The sequence below is a fragment of the Trichosurus vulpecula genome, chromosome 6 (assembly GCF_011100635.1).
Source record: "Trichosurus vulpecula isolate mTriVul1 chromosome 6, mTriVul1.pri, whole genome shotgun sequence".
Taxonomy (NCBI): domain Eukaryota; kingdom Metazoa; phylum Chordata; class Mammalia; order Diprotodontia; family Phalangeridae; genus Trichosurus; species Trichosurus vulpecula.
In genome coordinates, this window is record NC_050578.1 from 58662928 (window position 1) to 58685955 (window position 23028).

General features: G+C 38.0%; 1 protein-coding gene and 1 pseudogene across 1 annotated transcript in view; both read left to right on the forward strand.

Moving 5' to 3' along the window:
• The first annotated feature begins 3496 nt into the window (after nt 1–3496).
• The window catches only part of LOC118854616 (PDZ and LIM domain protein 5-like), a 49514-nt gene continuing 29982 nt past the window's right edge, over nt 3497–23028 (forward strand). Inside the window, exon 1 of the mRNA XM_036764949.1 lies at nt 3497–3713. Within this exon, the coding sequence (XP_036620844.1) occupies nt 3497–3713 (217 nt within the window). The remainder of the gene's footprint in view (nt 3714–23028) is intronic.
• LOC118855626 lies at nt 15885–15984 on the forward strand (annotated as a pseudogene).

Here is a 23028-nt window from a genome sequence, read left to right on the forward strand (position 1 = left end):
ACAGTGGAGAAGGTTAGTGGGAAAAGCTGCCGGAGTGGAAGGAGTTCGTGGTTTGGCCACCGCCCCCGGGGGCAGCGGAGGTGGGGCAGCTACAGCTGCTGTAGCTTCCGGCCCCAGGCCCACCTGGTGGGAGGAATTAAGTGGCGGATCAGAGCAGGAGTGCACAGCCTGCTGAAGATCTAAGCCCAGTCTGGGTTGGGGGTTCTTGGGGAAGGAGGAGTGCTGGTGTGGCAGAGCTGGCGCATCCCCCCTAAACGTGGAACATAGAACTCTTTAGTCTACAAGCAGTCATATCCCACTGAAAAACTCAAGGGTCAGGTTAGTTGGCTGGGAATATGGCCAGGCAGCGAAAACACACCCAGATTCAGTCTCAGACTTTGGATTCTTTCTTTGGTGACAAAGAAGACCAAACATACAGCCTCAAGAAGTCAACAAAGTGCAAGAGCCTACACCAAAAGCCTCCAAGAAAAACATGAACTAGTCCCAGGCCATGGAAGAGCTCAAAAAGGATTTGGAAAATCAAGTTAGAGAAGTAAAGGAAAAATTGGGAAGAGAGATGAGAAGGATGCGAGAAAACCATGAAAAACAAGTCAATGGCTTGCTAGAGACCCCAAAAAAATACTGAAAAATACACTGAAGAAAACAACACCTTAAAAAATAGACTAACTCAAATGGCAAAAGAGTTCCAAAAACCCAATGAGGAGAAAAATGCCTTGAAAGGCAGAATTAGCCAAATGGCAAAGGAGGTCCAACGGACCACTGAAGAAAATACTACCTTAAAAATTAGATTGGAGCAAGTGGAAGCCAGTGACTTGATGAGAAATCAAGATATTATAAAACAGAACCAAAGGAATGAAAAAAATGGAAGACAATGTGAAATATCTCATCGGAAAAACCACTGACCTGGAAAATAGATCCAGGAGAGATAATTTAAAAATTATTGGACTACCTGAAAGCCATGGTCAAAAAAAGAGCCTAGATATCATCTTTCAAGAAATTTCAAGGAGAACTGCCCTGATATTCTAGAGCCACAGGGCAACATAGAAATTGAAAGAATCCACCGATCGCCTCCTCAAATATATCCCAAAAAGAAATCTCCTAGGAATATTGTCACCAAATTCCAGAGCTCCCAGATCAAGGAGAAAATACTGCAGGCAGCCAGAAAGAAACAATTTGAGTATTGTGGAAACACAGTCAGAATAACCCAAGATCTATCAGCTTCTACATTAAGAGATTGAAGGGCTTGGAATATGATATTCCAGAGGTCAATGGAGCTAGGATTAAAACCTAGAATCACCTACCCAGCAAAACTGAGTATCATGCTCCAAGGCAAAATATGGATTTTCAATAAAATAGAGGACTTTCAAGCTTTCTCAGTGAAAAGACCAGAGCTGAATAGAAAATTTGATTTTCAAACACAAGAATCAAGAGAAGCATGAAAAGGTAAACAAGAAAGAGAAATCATAAGGGACTTACTAAAGTTGAACTGTTTTGTTTACATTCGTACATAGAAAGATGATGTGTAAGATTCATGAGACCTCAATATCATAGTAGCTGAAAGGAATATGCATATATGTATGTTTATGTGTATATATATATATATATGTAAATGTGCATGTATGTATATATGTATGTGTATATATATATAAAGAGAGAGAGAGAGCAACACAGGGTGAGTTGAAGATGAAGTAAAGATATCTAAAAGAAATAAAATCAAATTAAGGGATGAGAGAGGAATATATTGAGAGAGGGAGATAGGGAGAGATAGAATGGGGTGGATTATCTCACATAAAGGTGGCAAGAGGAAGCAGTTCTGTGGGAGGAGGGGAGAGGGCAGGTGAGGGGGGAATGAGTGAATCTTGCTCTCATCAAATTCGGCCTGAGGAGGGAATACCATACATACTCAATTGGGTATCTTACCCCACAGGAAAAAAGAGGGAAGAAGATAAAAAAAGGGGGGGATGATGGAAGGGAGGGCAGATGGGGGTGGAGGTAATCAAAAACAAACACTTTGGAAAGGCGACAGGGTCAAGGGACAAAATTCAATAAAGGGGGATGGGTTGGGAAGGAGCAAAATGAAGTTAGTCTTTCACAACATGAGTAGTGTGGAAGGGTTATACATAATGATACACATGTGGCCTATGTTGAATTGCTTGACTTCAAAGGGAGGGTGGGTGGGAAGGGAAGAGGGGAGAGAATTTGGAACTCAAAGTTTTAAAAACAGATGTTCAAAAACAAAAAAAAAGTTTTTGCATGCAACTAGAAAATAAGATACACAGGCAATGGGGTGTAGAAATTTATCTTGGCCTACAAGAAAGGAAGGGAAAAGGGGATGGGAGGGGAGTGGGATGACAGAAGGGAGGGCTGAATGGGGAACAGAATATACATCATCTTGGAGTGGGGGGGGGAGGGTAGAAATGGGGAGAAAATTTGTAATTCAAACTCTTGTGAAAATCAATGCTGAAAACTAAATATGTTAAATAAATAAATTTTAAAAAAGTAAAAATAAATAAAAAATAAAATAAAATAAAAAACATGTAAGTGCTTATCTTGAAGAATAGCAGTTTTTAGTAAAATTTAATTTTTTTCAGTTGTCAAAATTGCATTATATGTACCCCTCACAGAACTGAGATTTGTTTCTTAAATGAATGTACATTCATATCAGTTCCTTTTAATTTTCCCATTTTTAAAAGCTTTCAATTACATTATTTCAACCAGCTTGTACATAGAGTATTTTTTTTTAACATTAATTTCCGTTTGGAATTTTTTGTCTTGTCCTGTGGGACCATTGGTATCTGAAAGAACCTTGCTCTCCAAGAGAGTTTGCTTACATTCAGTAAAGCCAAACCTGATTTCTGACTGTATAGGAGCCCCTAGTTTAGACCAGATTTAAAGGCTTCCAGAGTAAGGGAAGAGGGCAGTAGCTCACTGTTGGCTTTTAAAAAGAGAAGACAGTTCCTTAGACTATCTTTATGGTTAGGGTTTGTCTTTGGGGCTTGTTAGGCCAAAAAAAAAATCATGGAGGGGTCTAGTCAGAAGAACATTGGCCTCAGAGTAGGAAGGCAGCTTTGAGGCTTGGCTTCAGCTGGGATTAGCTACAGAACTATAGGGAAGCCACTTAAACTCCTTCTTAAAATGCTGACCTCACCGGAATGTTGTGAGAACATTTTGAAAATGTTAAAGATATTGCTTGGTGGATTGGAAGAATAGTGAAGAGGAGAGAAAGGAGAAACAAAGACTTAGTCCATGAGTGAAATATTCACTTGTAAGCCTCAGTTCCCTCATTTGTAAAATGCAGTTGATAATACCATTAAGTATCTACCTTACTGGGTCATTAGGAACCTCAAATGAGAGGCTTATGACCATTGCAAACCTTGAAATGTCATATGAATGGCTGTTTATTATTATTAAGCTGTAAAGCATTATACAGATTTGAGCCACTCTTGTCTTTTTTTTTTTCCTGACTCTTATGAGCACTGCTGCATTCTCTCCAGAAATGAATTATTCCTTTCTGTCCCTACCTAGCAATGTTCAGGACTCGTCCCAGCCTGCAGCTTCTACAGTGGCCTCAGCAAGGAACGTGCCCCAGGGCCCAGAAAGTCCTGTTGCTTCTAGACCTGGAGTGGCCAGCCTAACCACTGCAGCAGCTTTCAAACCTTCAGGGTCCACGAATGTCATCAAGTCACCAAATTGGCAGCGTCAGAACCCAGCAGGTAAAAAGAAGGGAACTTTCTTATTTTCTACCGTTGAAGATCAAATTCCTGGTTGCTTGGTTAAAGGTGGGTGAGACTGCTATTTGAAAGAAAGAAAAAGGCATTTATTAAGCATTCACTGTATGCCAAGCACTGGGGATACAAATGCAGAAAGAAAAAAACAACTCCTCCCCTTAAAAAGTTTACCTTGTGCTATGGAAGTTGGAGTACTTGATTTAAATACTTTTTTTAAAAAAAAAACTTTTTCTAAAACTATTGCTTGGGTAACTCAGATTTAGAAACAAGTATAGGAAATAACTGTTAGATATAGGATCATAAATTTAGAGCTAATTCGTTCCTTTGTTTTGCAATTTGTCCCTGTTGGTGTGCTAACCAACATTTCACTTTCTATTCAAAGTGGTAGAATTAGAACTATTAGGTGTTTCCAATTTTTATATCTTTATCCCAGTAAATACTGTATGTTATATTATATTATCTCAACTGGGCCCTCACTACAACAAGGCAATCCTTTTACATCTCCCTAGTAGATTCACTATCTCATTTACCACAGTGGCTTTTACCAACTTTTCCATCCCTCCTCAGACATGCCACAGTAGGGGGATACAGTAACTGCTTTTAAGTTCTTTAAAGACTATCCGTGTGGATTTGTTCTGTCTTAGTCCCAGAAGGTAGGATTGGTAATGATGGACAGATGGATTTAGGCTGGGACTGCCTTTGGAGGTAGTGGATTCCCCGAATTAGCAGTTTGTTGCCAAGACTCATTTGGTCCTTGGTGGGTGTGTTGTAGTGGGGATGTTTCTTCAGGGGTATGGCTTCTGAGGTCCTTTCCAATTCTGAAATTTTGTGTTGCTTTGAAACTATTGTGAATTTTATTGTAAGGATAGCCATCAAAAAGATTTATTTTGCGGTCAAAGTGAGTGTGGAGTGTGGATGTGGATGTATGTACTCTTGTGGTCCTGAAGAATTTACTAATGAAGTATATTTGTTAGTGCCAAATACATACAGTAACTCATTAGTGACTAGTTGACTAAACTTAGGTCCTCGGGGCATTGTTTATACTGTGGATTTGTTTTAACAAGTTGCTTTTTTCGTAGACGTTACAAAGATATACTTAACTTTTCCTCCCCCATCCAGTATGAAATGTCCCAAATTTAGCATTTTTTGAGATTCTGATTATAGTAATGATGTTTGACTTCATTTTCTCTCTGTACTAGAATAGGGATAAGTCATTTTGTGCTGGGCAGCAGGGCAGATGAGCTGCCATAATTATATTTGGATCATAGACAAGTTCTCAGGAAAATATGCACCGCTCATATGTCTACCATAAAAGAAAAATATTTAATAGATCTGTGACCGTAGGCAAGTTACTTAAACCTCTCATTTTTCTGAACTGTAAAATGGGGTGGGTTTTTCTACAAAATCTCTACATTTCCTTCCAGCTCTGGTAGTCTTATCATTCAACAAACGCAAGTCGATTATCCAAAGAGGGCTATGACATTCTTTGTGTTTCCTAAGTATGATTTGCAGTTTTTGTCAACAAGGAACATTTGAACATAGCCATACTTACCATTAAGAAGGCTAGTACATAAATCATCTGCACCTTTTTGGAAAAATAAATGAAAACTGAGCTTGTTCAAAGAATAAATGACTATTAATAGAAAATGGATACATACAGAGAAGACTTAAATAAAAATGCTAAGTAATGAAACCATTATTCAAAGAAACCATTGAATTCAATTCAGCAAGTATTTACTGAACACTGAGTGTATCTAGCATGGTATAAAGTGCATTGATATTTTTATAGTTGCATTTAGTATTTAAATGAGTGACTTCTTTATATTATTCTGTATTAGCCTTGCCCATAAAAAGATTCCCCAGCCCCAAAACGTTTTTAATATTTTTTTTTTAACCATTAAAAGTCCACCTCATCTCCCCCTCCTCCCACCCTCAGTGAGAAAGAAAGAGAAACAAAACCTGTGAGTCCTTCACCTGAGGTGAAGGTAGGTAGGTAGCTCATTGGTTGCTATTACCATGATCAGAATTACTCAGTCTTTCAAAGTTGTTTGTCTTTACAGTATTGTTGTTACTGTATAAATTATTTTCCTGGTTCTGCTGCCTTCACTCTGTTAGTTCATACAAGTCTTACCATGTTTCTCTAAAACCACTCCTTTCATCATTTCCTACAGAACAATTATATTCAATCACATTTATATACCATAACCTGTTCAGCCATTCTCCAGTTGTTGGACACTCCCTAGGTTTTCAATTCTTTTCCACTGCAGGAAGAGCTGTAAATATTTTTCAACATCCTTAGAGTTTGTTTTGCTTAGGGCTAATCCCTTCCGTGACCTACCCTCCCTTTAATTCTCCTTTTTTCTCTCCTTTCCGCCCTCCTCTGTTAGCTGAAATATATCTCTGTACCCAACTCTGTGTATGTGTGTGTGTGTGTGTGTGTGTGTGTGTGTGTGTTTGTATATGTATTCATATGTTTTTTGACCACTTCATATGAGTGAAGTTTAAGTGCCAATTCATCTTGATTTTACAGCATTGTTGTAAAAGTATTCAAAAGTTTCATCTGTTTAATAATACCTTTGGTATTAAAAAACATTCTTCTCAGAAGCACCTACAGTCAGCAGCCACCTCCATGACATAATTTGAGCGGCATCTCTGCCTAAGACTCATCTACTACTAAGTAGTCCCCTACTTTGCTTAAAATGATTACCATTAATAAGTCATTCATACAAAAGTGGTAGCATTATCTTCAGAATACCACATTAAAGTCAGGGTGAAAACATTATCTTGCACTTAATACCTTGGAGATTTGTTGTTGTTCATTCAGTTTCAGTTCTTTCTAATTGTTCATGACCCCATTTTGGGTTTTCTTGGCAAAGATACTGGATTGGTTTGCCATTCCTTCTCTAGTTCATTTGAAGATGAGGAAACTGAAGTAAACAGGATTAAGTGGCTTGCCCAGGGTCACACAGCTAGTGAGTGTCTATGGCCAGATTTGAACTCAAGAACATGAGTCTTCTGACTCCAGGTCCACCCCTCTATCCATTATGCTACCTTGCTGCCCCAACACCTTGGAGATAGTGTTTGATAAAATAAAAGTAAGAGATGGACCCAGGAGCTCACAGTCTAACAGACTGACATTCATAAATAATTATACTGTGTGACAATGTGAAAAATACCACCTGAATTGGGTCTTGAAGGAAGGGTTTTCAATAGATTGGGAAGATGGCAAGATCCTTTTCCAACCAAGACAGCATAAGCAAATGCAGGACATAAACAGGTTATAATAAGTATATCCAACTTGTCTAGGTCAATTGGAGTCAGATTGAGTACAGGATAAGGAGTTCTGTTATTATTTAATAGACACTCTGGAATTACTTAAGGTTGTTGAGTAAAGAAGTGAAATTAGAGTAGACGATAGAACAGAGAAAGGAAGAACACTCAGGAGACTTGAGGGTAAGGGAGCATAAGGGCATGAAGTGACCTGTTGGAAGTGAGAATGGAAAGGACAGTATAAATGTGTGAAATGTTGTCAAACAGGACTTACTTAGCAACTGTGTGGAATCAGGAATATGGATTAAAGATCAACATCAAAGATAACTGCAGTTTCCAGCTTATATGACTCAGATGATTCTGTCACAAAGATAAACAGAATTAAAGATGGGGGGGGTGTCAGGTGTTGAAGGAAAGATGATTAGTTCAGTTTGGGGCATGCTGACTGACATTCTGGTGAAATATCTAGTAAGAAGTTAGAAATGCAAGACTAGAGCTTTGGAGAGAAAGCTAAGGATGCATTTTAGAGTTATTTGGATAGAAGATGGCACTGCCATGGGACAGATTGTAAAGAGAAAGAAGGAATGTGGATCCAGTCTGGGAGGACAGCCACATTTAACAGGAAAAAGAAGGTATAAATAGCCAGCTAAGGAGACACTTATGTGAGATAATATAAATTTATCATCAGCATATTAGCAACAGGGATTTGTCTTTTTCTCCAGTAGCATTCAGCTGCTTTCAGGTAGAAGCAAGGATGAGGTAGAGGGTCAATATTAAGCAGAATTAGAGGTTAATAATATGGGAAAGGGAGAATGTGTGATGAGGGTAAATAAGAGCCCTGAGAAAAGACAATCTCCCATGAGTATGAAAGACTAACAGGATGATATTAATATTTGATGTTCTTCTAGAACCTTAAAGTTTGCAGGATGCTTTCAGTGCATTTGGAATAGAAGAGTATGAATCTTATTTGTTGTGATCTGTAACTGTTATACACATAATTCAATTCAATTCAGTTATCTCCCCCATTTTGTACCTGAGAAGGCAGTTTTTTTTAATCTATGTGAAATACTTTTCATTTTGAAAATAACAGCTTAACATGAATCTTTTTGTAGGAATTTTCTCCCAAAATAGGATCTAAAATACAGAGTATAAGAATAAGATATGGTTGTGGTTGAGAGGAAGGGAGAACAAAAAACAAGTTTTGTCTATTTCATCATTTTTTTCCCTATAGTAGATTCTATTAACATAGACCTTTTTCATTTTATGATTTGTGTACAGTCCGGAGAAGGAGTTCTGCTCTTTCTTCTGAAGAGCTGTAGATGATTTCATTGAAATCATTGCCCAAGAGAGAGCAGCCAGAAATTAAGGGCAGATTGATTACCAGGCTAAAATAATCTGAAAGCATTCGTAGTATCTGAGAGGAAATCTGTATCTGAGGAGGATCTGAGAAAAAGAACTATATATTTTCTCAACAGAGGAAAGCAGAGAAAAAGGAAAATCAGATCTGAGGAGAGAAGAAATAAAACATGGTCAGGATCTGAGAAAAAGGGAAACAGGGAGGCTGACTTCTGGGAGTGGGGCAGGGATGAGACGGGACTTTGAATTATTGGGATTTGAGGAGAGAGAGGGCAAAGGATTAAGTGAGAAACGTAGAGGCTATGATCAACAAGGAGAAACATCTGAAATGATACTTTCTCTTTACTCAGCCTTTGACTCAAAGGTTAACTTAACCTTTGCACAGCCACCAGCCTGCTTTCCCACAGGGCCCTGACACATGGATTCTCCAGTAGCATCTACGACAAAGCAAAAATGCTAGCAGGTTGCATTGTGCTTGGAAAAGTTGCAGTGAGCCATCCATAAAGAACCAGGAATCATTCAGATATCTTATCCCTTCAGATTTTATTTATACTGTCAAGTTATACAATCTAGAGGGATTACATCTTGTGATATGCTTGACAATTAAGTAAAAACTTCCTATGTCTCTGACATACCTCATATTTCATATATAATACTATTTGTATAAAAATCTTTCAGATGAGTGAATTTGCTTCCCTTAAATATGCTAGCAGCAGTTTTATGAAATGTTAAAATATTTTCCTGGGTCTTAATAGCTACCAAATATGAGATTTGTGGCTATGTTGTGGACTCTCTTTAATTGGTGGTTATTCACGAACCATTTGTCTTACGTGTTGTCATGAGGAAAAAAATCACCATAAGATAGAAATTTTCTTCTTAGTAAAAGAAAGGTCCTGTTAGCATTCTATTAGCTTACTTGTTAAAATATAGTTGTACTCATGTAATTGAGGGGTATAGCTTATACAGTCCCTTAAAGGTGATTTCATTTCTTTTCCATTTTTTCCTCTTCTTTGGCTATAAATTTATTTATGCTCCTTCCTAAAAAAAAAAAATCTGCCATCATGGACAGAAACAGAAAGATATGAAATAAATATATTTACCTTTCTTGGATTAAAATGTGAGCAAGAACTTGTCCATTCTGATTCTAAAGTCATGGAATCATTCTGTATTGGCAAAGATCAAATTATCCCCCGAAAACCTTCTCACTGATTTCACAGAGCCGTTCACATCACTAGAAAAGCTTCGCTCTGTTTTTCTTCACAGTTGTTATTGTCCTTTAGCTGTGCTGAAAATTTCCCTTCTGGTGTTCTGAGTAGCAGTTGTTATAACATCTTAGAATAATACCAACTTTATGTTTTCTTTAGTGGTATGTACACAGAACTCCTGATTAACCTGACTTTCACTTAAAATCCCTGCTGTTGTCAAGAAGCGAGTGGACTTTTTAATTATTAGTAAATGTGCCCATGGGGACATATAACCCACTAAGGGAGCAGAAGTTTGCGCAGGTCCTCCCACACATGTTAGCACTAGGCTCACATGTCAGGCAATGTGATAATTATTTCTTATTTTATATTGAATATGTATAATCTTGAAGATAGTTCTCAATATATACTGTGGTTTCTTCATTCTAGGTGTGTACTTTTTGGGGGGGTACGTATTTGCTTCTTTAAAAAAAAGAAACCCCAAAATGTTTTATTGGTGCCTCCTTTTTAATGCCAGTCATTTTTTGTTTTATTTTTACTTTTTTAATTTTAGTTTTTATTTTCAGTTCCAAATTTACTCCCTCCTTCAAGCCTTCCCTCCAACCATTGAGAAATACAAAGGCCATTACAAATATGAAGTCATGCTAAACATATTTCCATAACTGCCATGTTCTAGGGAAAAAAAAACAGGAAAAGTAAAGGAAGAAGAAAAAAATGTTTAAGTCTGCATTCTGAGTCCAACAGTTTTTAAATATATAAGGAACTGAGCCAAATTTATAAAAATGAGAACCATTCTCAATTGATAAATGTTCAAAGGATATGAACAAGTAGTTCTTTATACTGATTAGTCTCAAATCATGGGAGATGATGAGATCAGCAAGTGAAGTAGCATAGAGGAGGAAGAAAAAGAAGACCCAGGACACCCAGGGTGTGATCTGGAAGAGGATCCAGCAAAAGACTTATCAGACAGAGAGGAAGAGAACCAGGAGAGAGTAGTGTCCCAAAAACCTGAAAGAAGAGAGTATCAAGGAGGAGTGATCAGTGTCATCAGAGGCTACAGAGAGGTCAAGGAGAATGTGAAGAGAGAAAAGGCCATTGCATTTGGCAACTAAGGGATCATTAGTAATTTTGGAGAAGGCAGGTCATAAAGAAGAGAGTTGGAGGTACCTATTGTAGATGGCCTTTTCAAGGAATTGATTTACAAAAGGCAGAAGGAGTATAGGACAATAGTTAGTGTGGATGGAAGGATCAAGTAAGGGTTTTGTTAGGATATGGAAGACATGGGCATGTTTGTAAAGAGTAGGGAATAAGCCAGTAGAAAGGAAGAGATTAAAATTAAGTGGAAAAGTGCAGCTCCCATGAATTTAACAAGTAGAAAAGGGAACAATCTGTTGGAGGAGATAGGTTGGAATAGGATTACTTAACAAGTAGAGGGGTTGGCCTCAGTAAGGAGTAAGGTCATTTCATCATGTGACATAAGGGTGAAGGAGGAAATAGTGGCAGAAGAGTTGAAGATGAAGAAGAGGAAGCTCACAATGAATGGACTCAGAATAGTTGCTTGATTTTTTCCATCTTCATTCAGAAGCACATGTGTAGGAGTGGAGGTGGCCAGTGGTTGGAGTGATCCAAGACTGAGATTTGGCTGGGCATAGCTGGTAAAATGAAAAGGGGCCTAGGAATTCAAGAGAGGAGGACAGTGCAGAGTTGAGTTGGTTCATCGAGGGATCAATATGGGGAAAAGAGTAGAAAGTAGTTCGTGCAACAGAGATGGTCTGGGAGAAAATTGAAAGATTAAGAGATTAGAGATCATGGTATGGATGAAGAGTCAGGTCTTGTAAGGGAAGGCAGAGGGAGAGGTGAAAAGCCAATTGATTGGATAAGATTTCAGAATTCTTGAACCATAGTAGTGGTACATTTGTGGGTGATGGCAAGATCAAGAGTATGACCATCTTTTGTGTGTGACTGAGGTGGGATGGAGAAGTAGCTCATGGGAAATGACTAGGTTGAGAAACTGAGTGGTAAACCAAACAAACTCCATAGACTATTGAAGAAGAAATACAATGTGATTGGAAGAAATTAAGCTGAGACAAAGAAGAGGAGAAAGAGAGTTTGAGAAGGCAGTTTGAGTCAGAAGATCAATATTAAGCAGAACTGAAATTAGATAGGGATGATTACGAAAAAAAAAAAAGAACAAGACACTCATTCAAGCTTGGGCTTGGACAATAGGAGGGAACATAGACTTAGGGCTGAAAAGGACTATAAAGGTAATCTGGTTCAGCCTCTTCATTTACAGATAAGGAAAATGAAGTCTAGAGACATGAAGCCATAGTAAAGCTATACAATAAATCATATTCATCAAAATCACATGATTATATCAACTTTCATAGGAAAAACCCTTTGATGAAATGTAGTACCAATTTAGGTACAATATGCTAAAGGGCATTAAGATAAAGTAATCTTTCATACAATAAGCAATATTACGTCTAAAATCAGGAGCTAACATTATTTAGGACAGATAAACATCAGAAGCTTTTTCTCTAAGGTCAAGGGTAAAGTATGAATATCTATTTTTCATCATTATTTGATACAGTACTAGAGAGTACAGTACTACTATAGTAAAAAAAAAGGGACCTTGAAGAAATAAGCATAGACAAAGAAGTAGCAAAATTACTTTTGCAGATGAAATAATGGGTTTCCTTTTCAATTTGCAGAGATTAAACAAAATAAATTGTACCTTCAATAAAGTATTAGACTATCTAATAAGCCCACAAAATTAATCAGTCTTTTTGCATATTATTAACAATAACCAGCAGGAGAAGCTAGAAGGAGAAGTTCCATTTAAAATAACAACAAACAAGTATAAAATATTTGGTAGTTTATCCAGGAGTGGGCAACCTGTGGCCTCAAGGCCACATGTGGTCCTCTAGGTCCTCAAGTGTGGCCCTTTGACTGAATCCAAACTTCACAGAACAAATCCCCTTCATAAAAGGATGTATTCTGTAAAACTAGGACTCAGTCAAAAGGCTACACCCAAAGATCTAGAAGGCCACATATGGCCTGGCGGCCATAGGTTCCCCACCCCTGAATACCTTCAGGGCCTATAAATATAAACTGCAAACTCTCTTGAAAGAAATATTAGAGAGACATATTCACTGTTCATAATTTACTATATTGACCACTCCAATATAACAAAAATAATCATTTTTAAAATCCTAATTAAATTTACAGATTTAGTATTATGCCAGTCAAGTAACCACAGGGTTACTTTACTGAACTAGATCAAAATAATAACAAAATTCACTTGGAGGGACAGAGGGCAGAAATCAAAAGAGAAATAGTGAAAAAAAAAATTCCAGTGAAGTATACAGATCTCAAAAGTAATAGTCAAAACTATTTGGTACTGTTTAAAAAATAGAAAAGTAGACAAATAGAATAGAGTAGGAAAGCAACAGCCAGAAATAATAGAACACAGTAGCCTAATGATAAGTAATCCCAAGAACATAAACTGCCAGAAGGCTTCCCTTTTTGACAAGAACCGTTGGGAACCTGGAAAGTAGGTTGACAGAAATTATATTTAGACTAGCATCTTATACCATATATAAAAAAAAAAAAAAAAACAACAAAAACCTCAAAATCAGTAAGTGACTTTAATATAAAAGGTCACAACATAGAAATTCTAGAGAATACAAATGCCTTTGAAAACTGTGTTTTGGGGGGGAAAATCCATAATCAAATGAAGGGTAGGAGAGACCATGAAAGACAAAATTTTGGACAGCAAGATGGCACAGTAGCTAGTGTTAAACTTGGAGTCAGGAAGACCTGAGTTCAGATCCTATCTCAGGCATTTATTGCTAGCTGCGCAACCTAGGGCAAGTCACTTAACCTCCTTCAGCCTCAGTTTCCTTATCTGTGAAATGGGAGTGATAGTAGCACCTACCTCCCAGGGCTGTTGTGAGGACCAAATGAGATCACATGTGTGTAACTCTAAAGCAGTAATACTGAATCCAGCTTGTCCCAATGAGCAGGATCATTAAATTTTCAGTGTCAGCATTTACACCTCAGAAATTGGCAAATGTTACAATATAAAACTTACTGTTTTGTTGATTTTCTAAGCCGAAGAAAATGGTAATAATGCAGATTGATTAAACTTTGTAAAGTGTTGTGCATGCATTCCCCACCACCACCACACCACCCGCCCCCCCCAGGGAGCCAGTTGTCAAACATTTACCAGCACACAATTGCCCGAAAGCGTGATATAAATGCTAGCTGTTATCACCATCATCATCATTATTGTATTACAATTGAAGAATTTTACATGGAAAAAAATACAAATAGAATTAAGAATAGAAGCTGCGGATGGGTGAGAAATCTTTACATTATAAATATGAGACCAGAGAGGCAGCCTAGTGTAATAGAAAATCAGCATTGGAGTTAAAGAAGACTTGAATTCAGGTCTTACTTCTGACATATACTGACTCTGTGATCCTGGGTGAGTCACTTAACCTCTGAGTGACCAGGTAACTCTCTGACCATAAATCGAAAAGGAGTTGTCTTTCTACATTGGTATAGGGAATTTCCTCCCTAGGAATTCCCTGTGCCTGAAAAATAAGAGACAGAAAGAGAACAAACTTTCATGCTTTCAGTTGGTCACACTGTTAGAACTCGCCCATCAAGGTTTTAGGGAGATAGGAAGAATCCTGGTAGGGAAAATGCCTTCTCCCCCCACACACATACGTACTATACACTTTAATTTCTGAGCTACCAACACTGTGCTTCCCATTTAACAAATCATTCAGATGAACTCTTAATTTAATCAAAAACATTAATAAAGCAGAAGGCAAAGAGAATAACAGCGTGGTTCTACCCACAAGCCTGGAACACACTATTGTATCCAACACTGTGGGAGGAATGACCACAGACTTATAGAATGGTAGCTGAGAGGCAAATGTGGGAGATGCAGGGCCATCTCCAGTTGTCCTGATCTGTATCTTGCCACTGGACCCAGATGGCTCCGATGGAGAAGGTGAGGCTGGTGACTTTCCTCAAAGCCATCCCTCATTTAAATCTATTCACTTGCAAATGATGGCATCAACTTCCTGATGTCATGGCCCTCTTCGAGAAAGAAGGACAAACAGCAAGTGAGTATGGGAGATGCTCAGGGGGCAGCTAGATGGCGCAGTGAGTAGAGCACTGGCCTGGAGTCAGGAGGACCTGAGTTCAAATCCGGCCTCAGACACTTGACACAGTTACTAGCTGTCTGACCTTGAGCAAGTCACTTGACCCCAATTGCCTTGCCTTCCCCCCTCAAAAAAAAAAAAACCAACAACTCACCACTCTAGACCAGAGGACTTGACATTCTTTGTCATCCTCAAGCAATCTCTACAACAATTCACTCATTTGCTGCTGGTTGACTTCTACCTCTCCTCTTCTAGGCTGCCTAGGTGACATTATGCTCTTTCAGCAAAAGAAGAAACCCTAGGCCTAGAATCTGCAGAGCTTTTCCAGGTTGGCTCCCATAGCCAGGCACTGAAGGTTTTCCACTCCTCAAACAGTTGGTGGCAATGAAAGGGAAAACAAAGTCTAAAGCCCACCTTCATACAGTCAGATCTTCCAAGTAGTAGTTGTCAGTGCAAGCTCTGAGGGTTCTTTCCAGATCCATCTGGAAGCATCCCTTAAGATCGGCTGTCAGGTCTGAGCTCTTCTATAAATATGTAAATATACATGCTCATGCTTTGGGCCAAAGCATTATCTCTTCAGTGAGGAAACCCATCTAACTCATGGCAATGAACAACAATACATATTTATGTCATTTATACCATAACTAGGTAATTTATATTTCTCAACGTCACCAACAGTTCTATTATTACCTTCAAATCCTGCCTCAGACATTTATTATTAGCAGTGTGACTTAAGGCACACAGCTTATGTCAAATGCAAATTAAATGTTAGGAAACAGGATGTTCTGGCCATATTTATTCTGAGTAAAGTGCCTTTATTTTCTCTGCTGGGCTGCTTTTTTCAGTGTTTTATTCTCAAAACTGCCCCTGCTTCTATATCCCTTTATCAACAAAATTATCCAAATCTGAAAGAGGCAGTATCTTAAAAAATGAAAAAAAAATACAAATTACTCATTTCGTGTAAAAAAAATGCACTAAATCATCTTCTCTTTCTATAAGCTCACCATTTTTCTCTGGCCTTTGATACATGAAATTTTTCTTTTTACTGTAAATATGACAAATGGATTAACGTAAATGTAAATTAAATTAAAATTAAAGTAATCAAATGTAAAATAACTCAGAAAAAAGGTACACTGGAAGATTTAATATATGTGCTACTTTGGCAGTACATATTCCAAGGTTGGAATGAAATGTTTAGCATGGCCCCAGCACAAAGATGACTCAAAAACTCATGAAGCATTTCATACTTTTGAGAAGCAGCCTGTTAGAGTGGATATAGAGGCAGCTTAGGAACCAGAAGTTCTAAGGTCCCACTTCTGACACATACTGGCCATGAGAATCTGGACCAGTCACAACTCCCAGGATTTTAAGGAACTTTCTGAAACTGTAAGTTTGCAGAAAGTATGCTTACCTGCACTGGGAGACAATTTCCTTACCAGGGAGTGCCCTATACCAATGAAGTTAGGTCTAGTTTTTATCCCTGTGCATTTAATTTTGAATCTCTAATGACTGTGTTTTTGCAATAGGGAACCACTTAAGATTCTTGACCAAGAGAGTGACATTGTTAGACAGGTGCTTTTAGGAAGCATATTTTGGCAAGCAGGAGGAAAGGGTAGAAAACTGGAAGGAAAGAAACCATTTAGGAGACCATTACAATATTCCAGGCAAGTGCAGATAAGTGTGAGTGACAAGGAAGAGTTGAACATGAACTATATTGTGGAGGGAGAGTCTACCAGACTTTGAAACTGATTTGGTATGGGGTAGGGGTAGATTAGAGAAAATGAAGAGTTGAAGATGATGCAGAAATTTCAAACTTGGTAACTGGAAGGATATTGATGCCTTGGAAGGAAATGGGGAGATGGTGGTGGTTGTCATTTAGTCGTGTCTGACTCTTCGTGACCTCACTTTTTGTGGGATTTTCTTTTTTCCATAGGCAAAGATACTGGAGTGGTTTGCCATTTACTTCTCTAATGTCCCCATCTTACAGTTGAGGTAACTGAGGCAAACAGGTTAAGTAATTTTCTCAGGGAGCAGCTAGGTGGTGCAGTGAGTAGAGCACCGGCCCTGGAGTCAGGAGGATCTGAGTTCAAATACAGCCTCAGATACCTGACACATGTACTAGCTGTGTGACCTTGGGCAAGTCACTTAACCCCAATTGCCCTGCCGAAAAAGAAAAAAAAAATAATTTGCCCAGCCAGGGTCACACAGCTTGTAAGTATCTGACACTGGATTTGAACCTTTGTCTTCAAGATTCCAAGCCTAGCACTCTATCCACTGTGCCATATAGCTGCCCCAATGGGAAGATAAGGAAACAATCTCTAGAACATCTTAGCAAATTTCTGTTCTGTTGTTTTTATTGTTTAGAGAGCTGTCATGTGTGTTGTAATAGCTAAAGTCATAGTGAAAACTAGTCACTTAGATAGTGAAAGTTTTCCCCAGTTTTTTGAACTAGGAAGACACTGGGTTGCTCCTCACAGTTATTACCAGATTGTTGTGTGTAATTCCAGAGGATTTAACTGCAGGATCTGATCTGCCAAATCATGGATGGTATGTGATACAGGGCATTGAAATAAGCAGAGCTGAAACAAACTCAAACCCCTGTGCTCACTTTAATTAAGACACTCTACATCCAATTTAATCTGTGCTCTTAGAGTTGAAAGGTTAGTTGCCAGTAGAAGAAACAAACCTTCTGAAGTTGCAGAAATTTTTGATATTTGGCCTTGGTTGCACCTGTTCCAATTCTTCATGGCCCACATACCAACATTCTCGGCCATTTGAGAAATGATAATGGTTTGATCAAGCCGATTCAACTGTTAATCAAAGAAATAAAAAAAAAAGAAAATCTTGGATTACTGAATAAATTACACTACCCCTCCCCCCCGCCAAAAGCTCTGTACTTTGCCCCAAATCTGCCATTTGGCCACTGTAAACCCTGTCCATTTCTGCTGTGTGTCATTTCATACTTGTATCATGAATCATATGCTGCTGCATATGCTTTCCACATAATGAGCTAGACAAATAAAATGTTCAGACTCTACTTTAGCCTGCCATCTGTTTGTGATGTCTGCAGGAAAGAGAAGACGTCTCTCCTCATCCTGCCTCTCCTCCCAACCCCCCGCCTTTTTTAAACTTCAAAGTACTCAAACATGTTGGAGTGAAAAATTCCAGTATGTATAAGAATGTCATCCATCCCTTTGAAAATATATATTTCTTGGGATGTTAGATTGGAAAATTTCCTTTATTAAAAGGATTAGGATCTTAGTATGAATTAGACCTGTTACCTACAGAAGACTTAGTGTTATTTTTAATAGCTTTTCCCCTATTGTGCTAGTTATTTTCATATCGCAGAAGAGTGTAACTTTCTCATAATTAGAAACTACCATCTTCCTAATGGATGGGATAGAGTCAAGAAGCTGTCGTTCAGTCATTTCAGTAGTGACTCTTTGTGACCCCATTTGGGGTTTTCTTGGCAAAGATACTGAAATGGTTTGCCATTGACTTCTCCAGCTTATTTTACAGATGAGGAAACTGAGGCAAACAGGGTCACACAGCTGGTAAGTGTGTGGGATTGGATTTGAACACATGAAATTGTTCACTGTGCCATCTAGCTGCCCATAGACAAGAATAGCTGAGTTCAGATGCTGACCTCGACATTTATTGGCTGTGTGAGTCTGGGCAAGTCATTTTACCCCTCCATCTGTTTCCTCATCTCTAATATTAGAAGATTAAATCCGATAGCTTCTAGACTCCTCTACAGCTCTAAATCTCTGATGCCCTGATGCCTGTTTTGGCTTGGACTCACTTGCCAGCGTTACTGTTCAGAAACATCAGTGCTTCTGTTCACATGTTATTTTCACATTTAGGATAAAGGATACCAGGCTTTTCCAGATTACTCTCCATTCTCAGTCATGCTATGGCATTTTCTCCAAGGGTTTGTTTTGTTTTTAGTTCAGAATCAATAGTGATAAAACAAATATGAAGTCTGAACTAGAACATAGATTCAGGCTTGAATAGTTGCAGGATACTAGGCTAGTAATCGTGTTGCCCTGTTAAGGTCATGGAACCACAAACCCAAAAGTGATAAATCCTGCTTCATACTATTAGGTCATACTTTTAAAAAACCACCTCATTAGATGAAAATGGTTAAGACAATTTGTACAGAGAGACATTATTTGGGAAAATACTATTTTTATAGAAAACTAAACTAATTTGATGCAGAAGTTTTGAAGAACATAATACCATTTAAGTAAGTAACTTAGGCTGTTAAACCTACCTCAGCTGAGAAAAACAGTTCTTAAGTACAGTATGCCAGAACTGGAGAGGCAGGACAAGGAAAAGAAAACAGAAGGAAAAAGAATTTAACAGCAACTCCTCAACTTCCTGGCAGTCAGATTCATAAACCCACAATAAATGAATGAATAACTGAGTGAATGACATAAATAAATCAATGAATGAATGAATGCATAAATCAATTGATTAATTAGATGGATGAATGAATGAATTTTATGTATAAATTTTATAAATAAAATATTTTATTACAAATAAAATACTTTATTATAAACATTTATAAATAATAAATCTCTGTTCTGAATTCTTATTCTGCCACTCACTGGCTCTGTGACCCTGGACAAGTCACTGAATCTTTCCAAACTTGTTTCTTCATTTCAAAAACAAAAATACTAAAACTTGAAATACACACTTCCCAGTGTTATAATAACGCTTCCATGAGTGGTTTGTAAATTGTTGCAGCTCAGTGAGTTGATTGTATTGTATTGGGGGGGGGGGCGGCTTATTTGCGTAAATTTCTTTAAAAATGAATTTTAATCCATTGTTATCATAATCATCATTCAGTTCTGTTGTGAATCAGTTGTTTATTTTCAGCTACATATAGTATTCATGCTACCTTTTTTTTGGAGGGGGGGAAGGCAGGGCAATTAGGGTTAAGTGACTTGCCCAGGGTCATACAGCTAGTAAGTATTTCAAGTGTCTGAGGCTGGATTTGAACTCAGATCCTCCTGACTCCAGGGCTGGTGCTCTACTCACTGTGCCACCTAGCTGCCCCATGCTACTTGTTTTAATGTGTCCATATTTTCCCACAAATTTATACTTGGAGGTTCATGCAACAAGCTAGGAACCTGCCTAGCTTTCTCCTGACATTGCTGAGATGCCAGTGGAACACATTATCTCTCACCTATTTTTTTAAACATATACTTTTGCCCATATTCTTTTTCGATCAATACATTTCTTTGATGACTTCCTTTATTCTAGTTTTTCCTTATATTTCCTTCTTTTCTAGTGCTCACCCTTACTATGTATTTCTCAACTGACCTTGGAGAGATAATTATTTTTATTTCTTCAGAGATTATTATTTCATGACTTTTATAGTTTTGTCATATCAGCAAAATATGGATATTTAAAAAGGAGAAATTATAGGTCATTAAAGGAGTTTTGCAGTTTCACAAAGGCAGTCTTCATCTTCTTTAATTTTGGGTAAAGCTCATTGTCCATTTGCTGTCTTTTGAGGCTTTTGTAAATTGCCTCATGGTTTTTGATCCTGTATAGTCATTGGAACTGGATAAGAGAGGAACAAATCTGAAATTTCAGCACAAACTGATGGAAGATAGGATTAGCATTTGATGGACAAAGTGGGCATGGATGGATGACTTATGGCACATCTAGCACAGGTGGCATGGAAAATGATTAACAGTGAATTTTGCTCTCAGTGCCCTCAACCCAGTTACAGAAAAGGAAATAATTTGTCTTTGACCTTTATATTTTCTTATCTTTTCCACCTCCTTTATGTTTCCCTTCTCCTCCATGCAGGACAACAATCAACAGTCATCCCATAAATGCCTCCTATATGCTAAACATTGTGTTAGTTGCTAGGAATACAAAGATAAAGAACGAATCCCAATTCTCAAGAATCCCCATTGGATATACCTTCAAGTCAGTGACTTTGACATAAATCTTCTGTGAGCTTGCCAAACATCTCTGACATTTCAGTGGATTTGTTGTCTCATCGATATGGCTGTTTCTTCCAAGATACAAATTCCAACTCACTGGCACCACCTAATGCTGTATGACTCATGTCCATGTCATCCTGTAGTTCCTTTTGGTGGTGGGGAGGGGTCCCTTCAGTATGTGGAAGCCATTCCCCTATTTCTCTTCCCATATTATGAATACTAGTTGAGTATGTATATAGCTTAAAGATGGGGCTTTGTTTCAAGGAGAAGCATATGGTCATTAGAAGTACTAATGAGTGTCAATGAAAAAGTCTAAAATATGTGCAATGTGCCCTTGGGTTTTTTCATGCTACTGTTTTTTGAAGAAGTAAAACCAAACTTTATGCATGTGGGAAACTTTCTAACTTTGTGATGTGTTTGCTCCCAGGATTTAGGTATTTTTTCCCCCAGAACAACATATTATCAATACAACAAAAGTCATTGCAAGAATAAACTGGGCATAATTTAATCCCTTTTTGATAATTTCTGATCATCGCAGTCAAACATTGTCATTGTGCTGTAATACAGTGATGCCATCATGGATTTGATTAAATTCAACCTATTTATTATGCACAAAGCACTATGTTAACTGCTGGGGACGCACATGTGAAAAGTAATATAGTCTCTGCTCTCAAGTAATTTTTAATTACTAGAAAGTTGAGATATGTACACAGATAATTATAATATAATTTAGAAATAAGTCTTTTCATGCAGAGTGGAAAGAAAACTATTTAGGAGGCAAGACTTAACTTTGAATTCTCTTCCCACAAAAAATATTAACTGTGTTACTTGGGCACAGTTACTTAACTACTGAATGCCACAGTTGGCACTCATCCGTAAAACTAGTATATCAACTTATCTTCTTGAAGAAAGTGCAGTGAACCAAATGATCTCTGAGGCTTTTTTTGGTTCCAAAATCTGGACTTTTGAGTTTCTTTTCATCAAAGCCACACAATCACATACCTCAGCTAGTAGTGCTATCTTCTGATTAGTGGATAACACAGTGTGGGGCAGTGCTGCCCTTGGGATGCTAAATTAATGCTGTCTTCTTCATCGGTAGATTTTTTTAATTAAAAAGGATAATTGATCGAGTTAATTTATTTTACTTATTTGTGGTAAATCATTGCTCATGCACAAACTCAAGTTATCTAAATAAAATCTTGAAAGATGCTCTTTATATTCATATTGGTCCTCAGAACGGCTCAAGGACAAGGGGATGCTTCAAGTTTTCAGGGAGGAGACCAGAGTTGATTTTCTAGCCATCAGTTTTTATACAGGAAATGTCTCATGTATAACTTGAATCAATGACATTTTATTATTTTTTCTTGTTTACCTAGGGTTCTAGGTCAGTGATTGATATGGAAGCAAAGGTGCGATCTTTTATCTCTGCTTCTAGACCTATACTTTGGGGTGCTTGAGAGTTACAGTAGGTTGATGGTGGCAAAAGAAGAAAAACAGTCATGTTGGGAGGTGGTTGGAAAAAGAGTCCGCTTTTACCCCATGACTGACTTTGTCAATTTATTGGGCCTATTCTACCAGAGATAGAGGCCTTCTTTCCTAGACTTAGCTGAATTTTGAAGAACTCACAGGGTTCAGGGGCTCACTCATGCACTTGTTTGACCATCAACTCATTAGGGGCTTTAGGTAAAAGGAAAAAATAGAAAGGAAGGAAAGAAAGAAGGAAAAGAAGGGAGGAAGGGGTGCCATTTTTGTTCCTGGTCTGAATTTCCAACTCTCCTAAGCCAGTCTCAAGATTCTTAAGAACACTATAGGTATAGCAAAAAGTTAGCATTCTCATATGGCCTTTCATTTAGTATGAAATATGTTGGAGCTAAGGGGATGAGTTAGGGGGATGACAACCCAAGCATGTGAAGACTTCCCCAGTAGAATGGGCAGATGAAAACAATTTGTTCTAATAGCCATGAAGGTGACTGAAGCAGGCACTGTGGAGTGCTTAGAGCTTGGTCAGGCATCAAAGATGCCAAGGTCATCCGCTGCTTCCTGAGCCTTTGTCAGTCACCTTGACTTTTGTCCTGTCACTGGACTTCAGTGACTCAGGAACAGAGAAAGCGAGGCTGATGACTTTGTGCAACTCTTCCTCACATCCAATTTAAGTGTAAGTCAAGATACCACCCTATGATATCATGGGTCCTCTTCAAAAATGAAGAACAAACAACATATGTCAGAATATCTTGCATGTATGAGATGGGCCAGCAGGCAATTACTGGAGGGAGATGGATTGTACAACAAATAAACAGATTCTCTACCCTACACTGATATTGATTTATTTGTT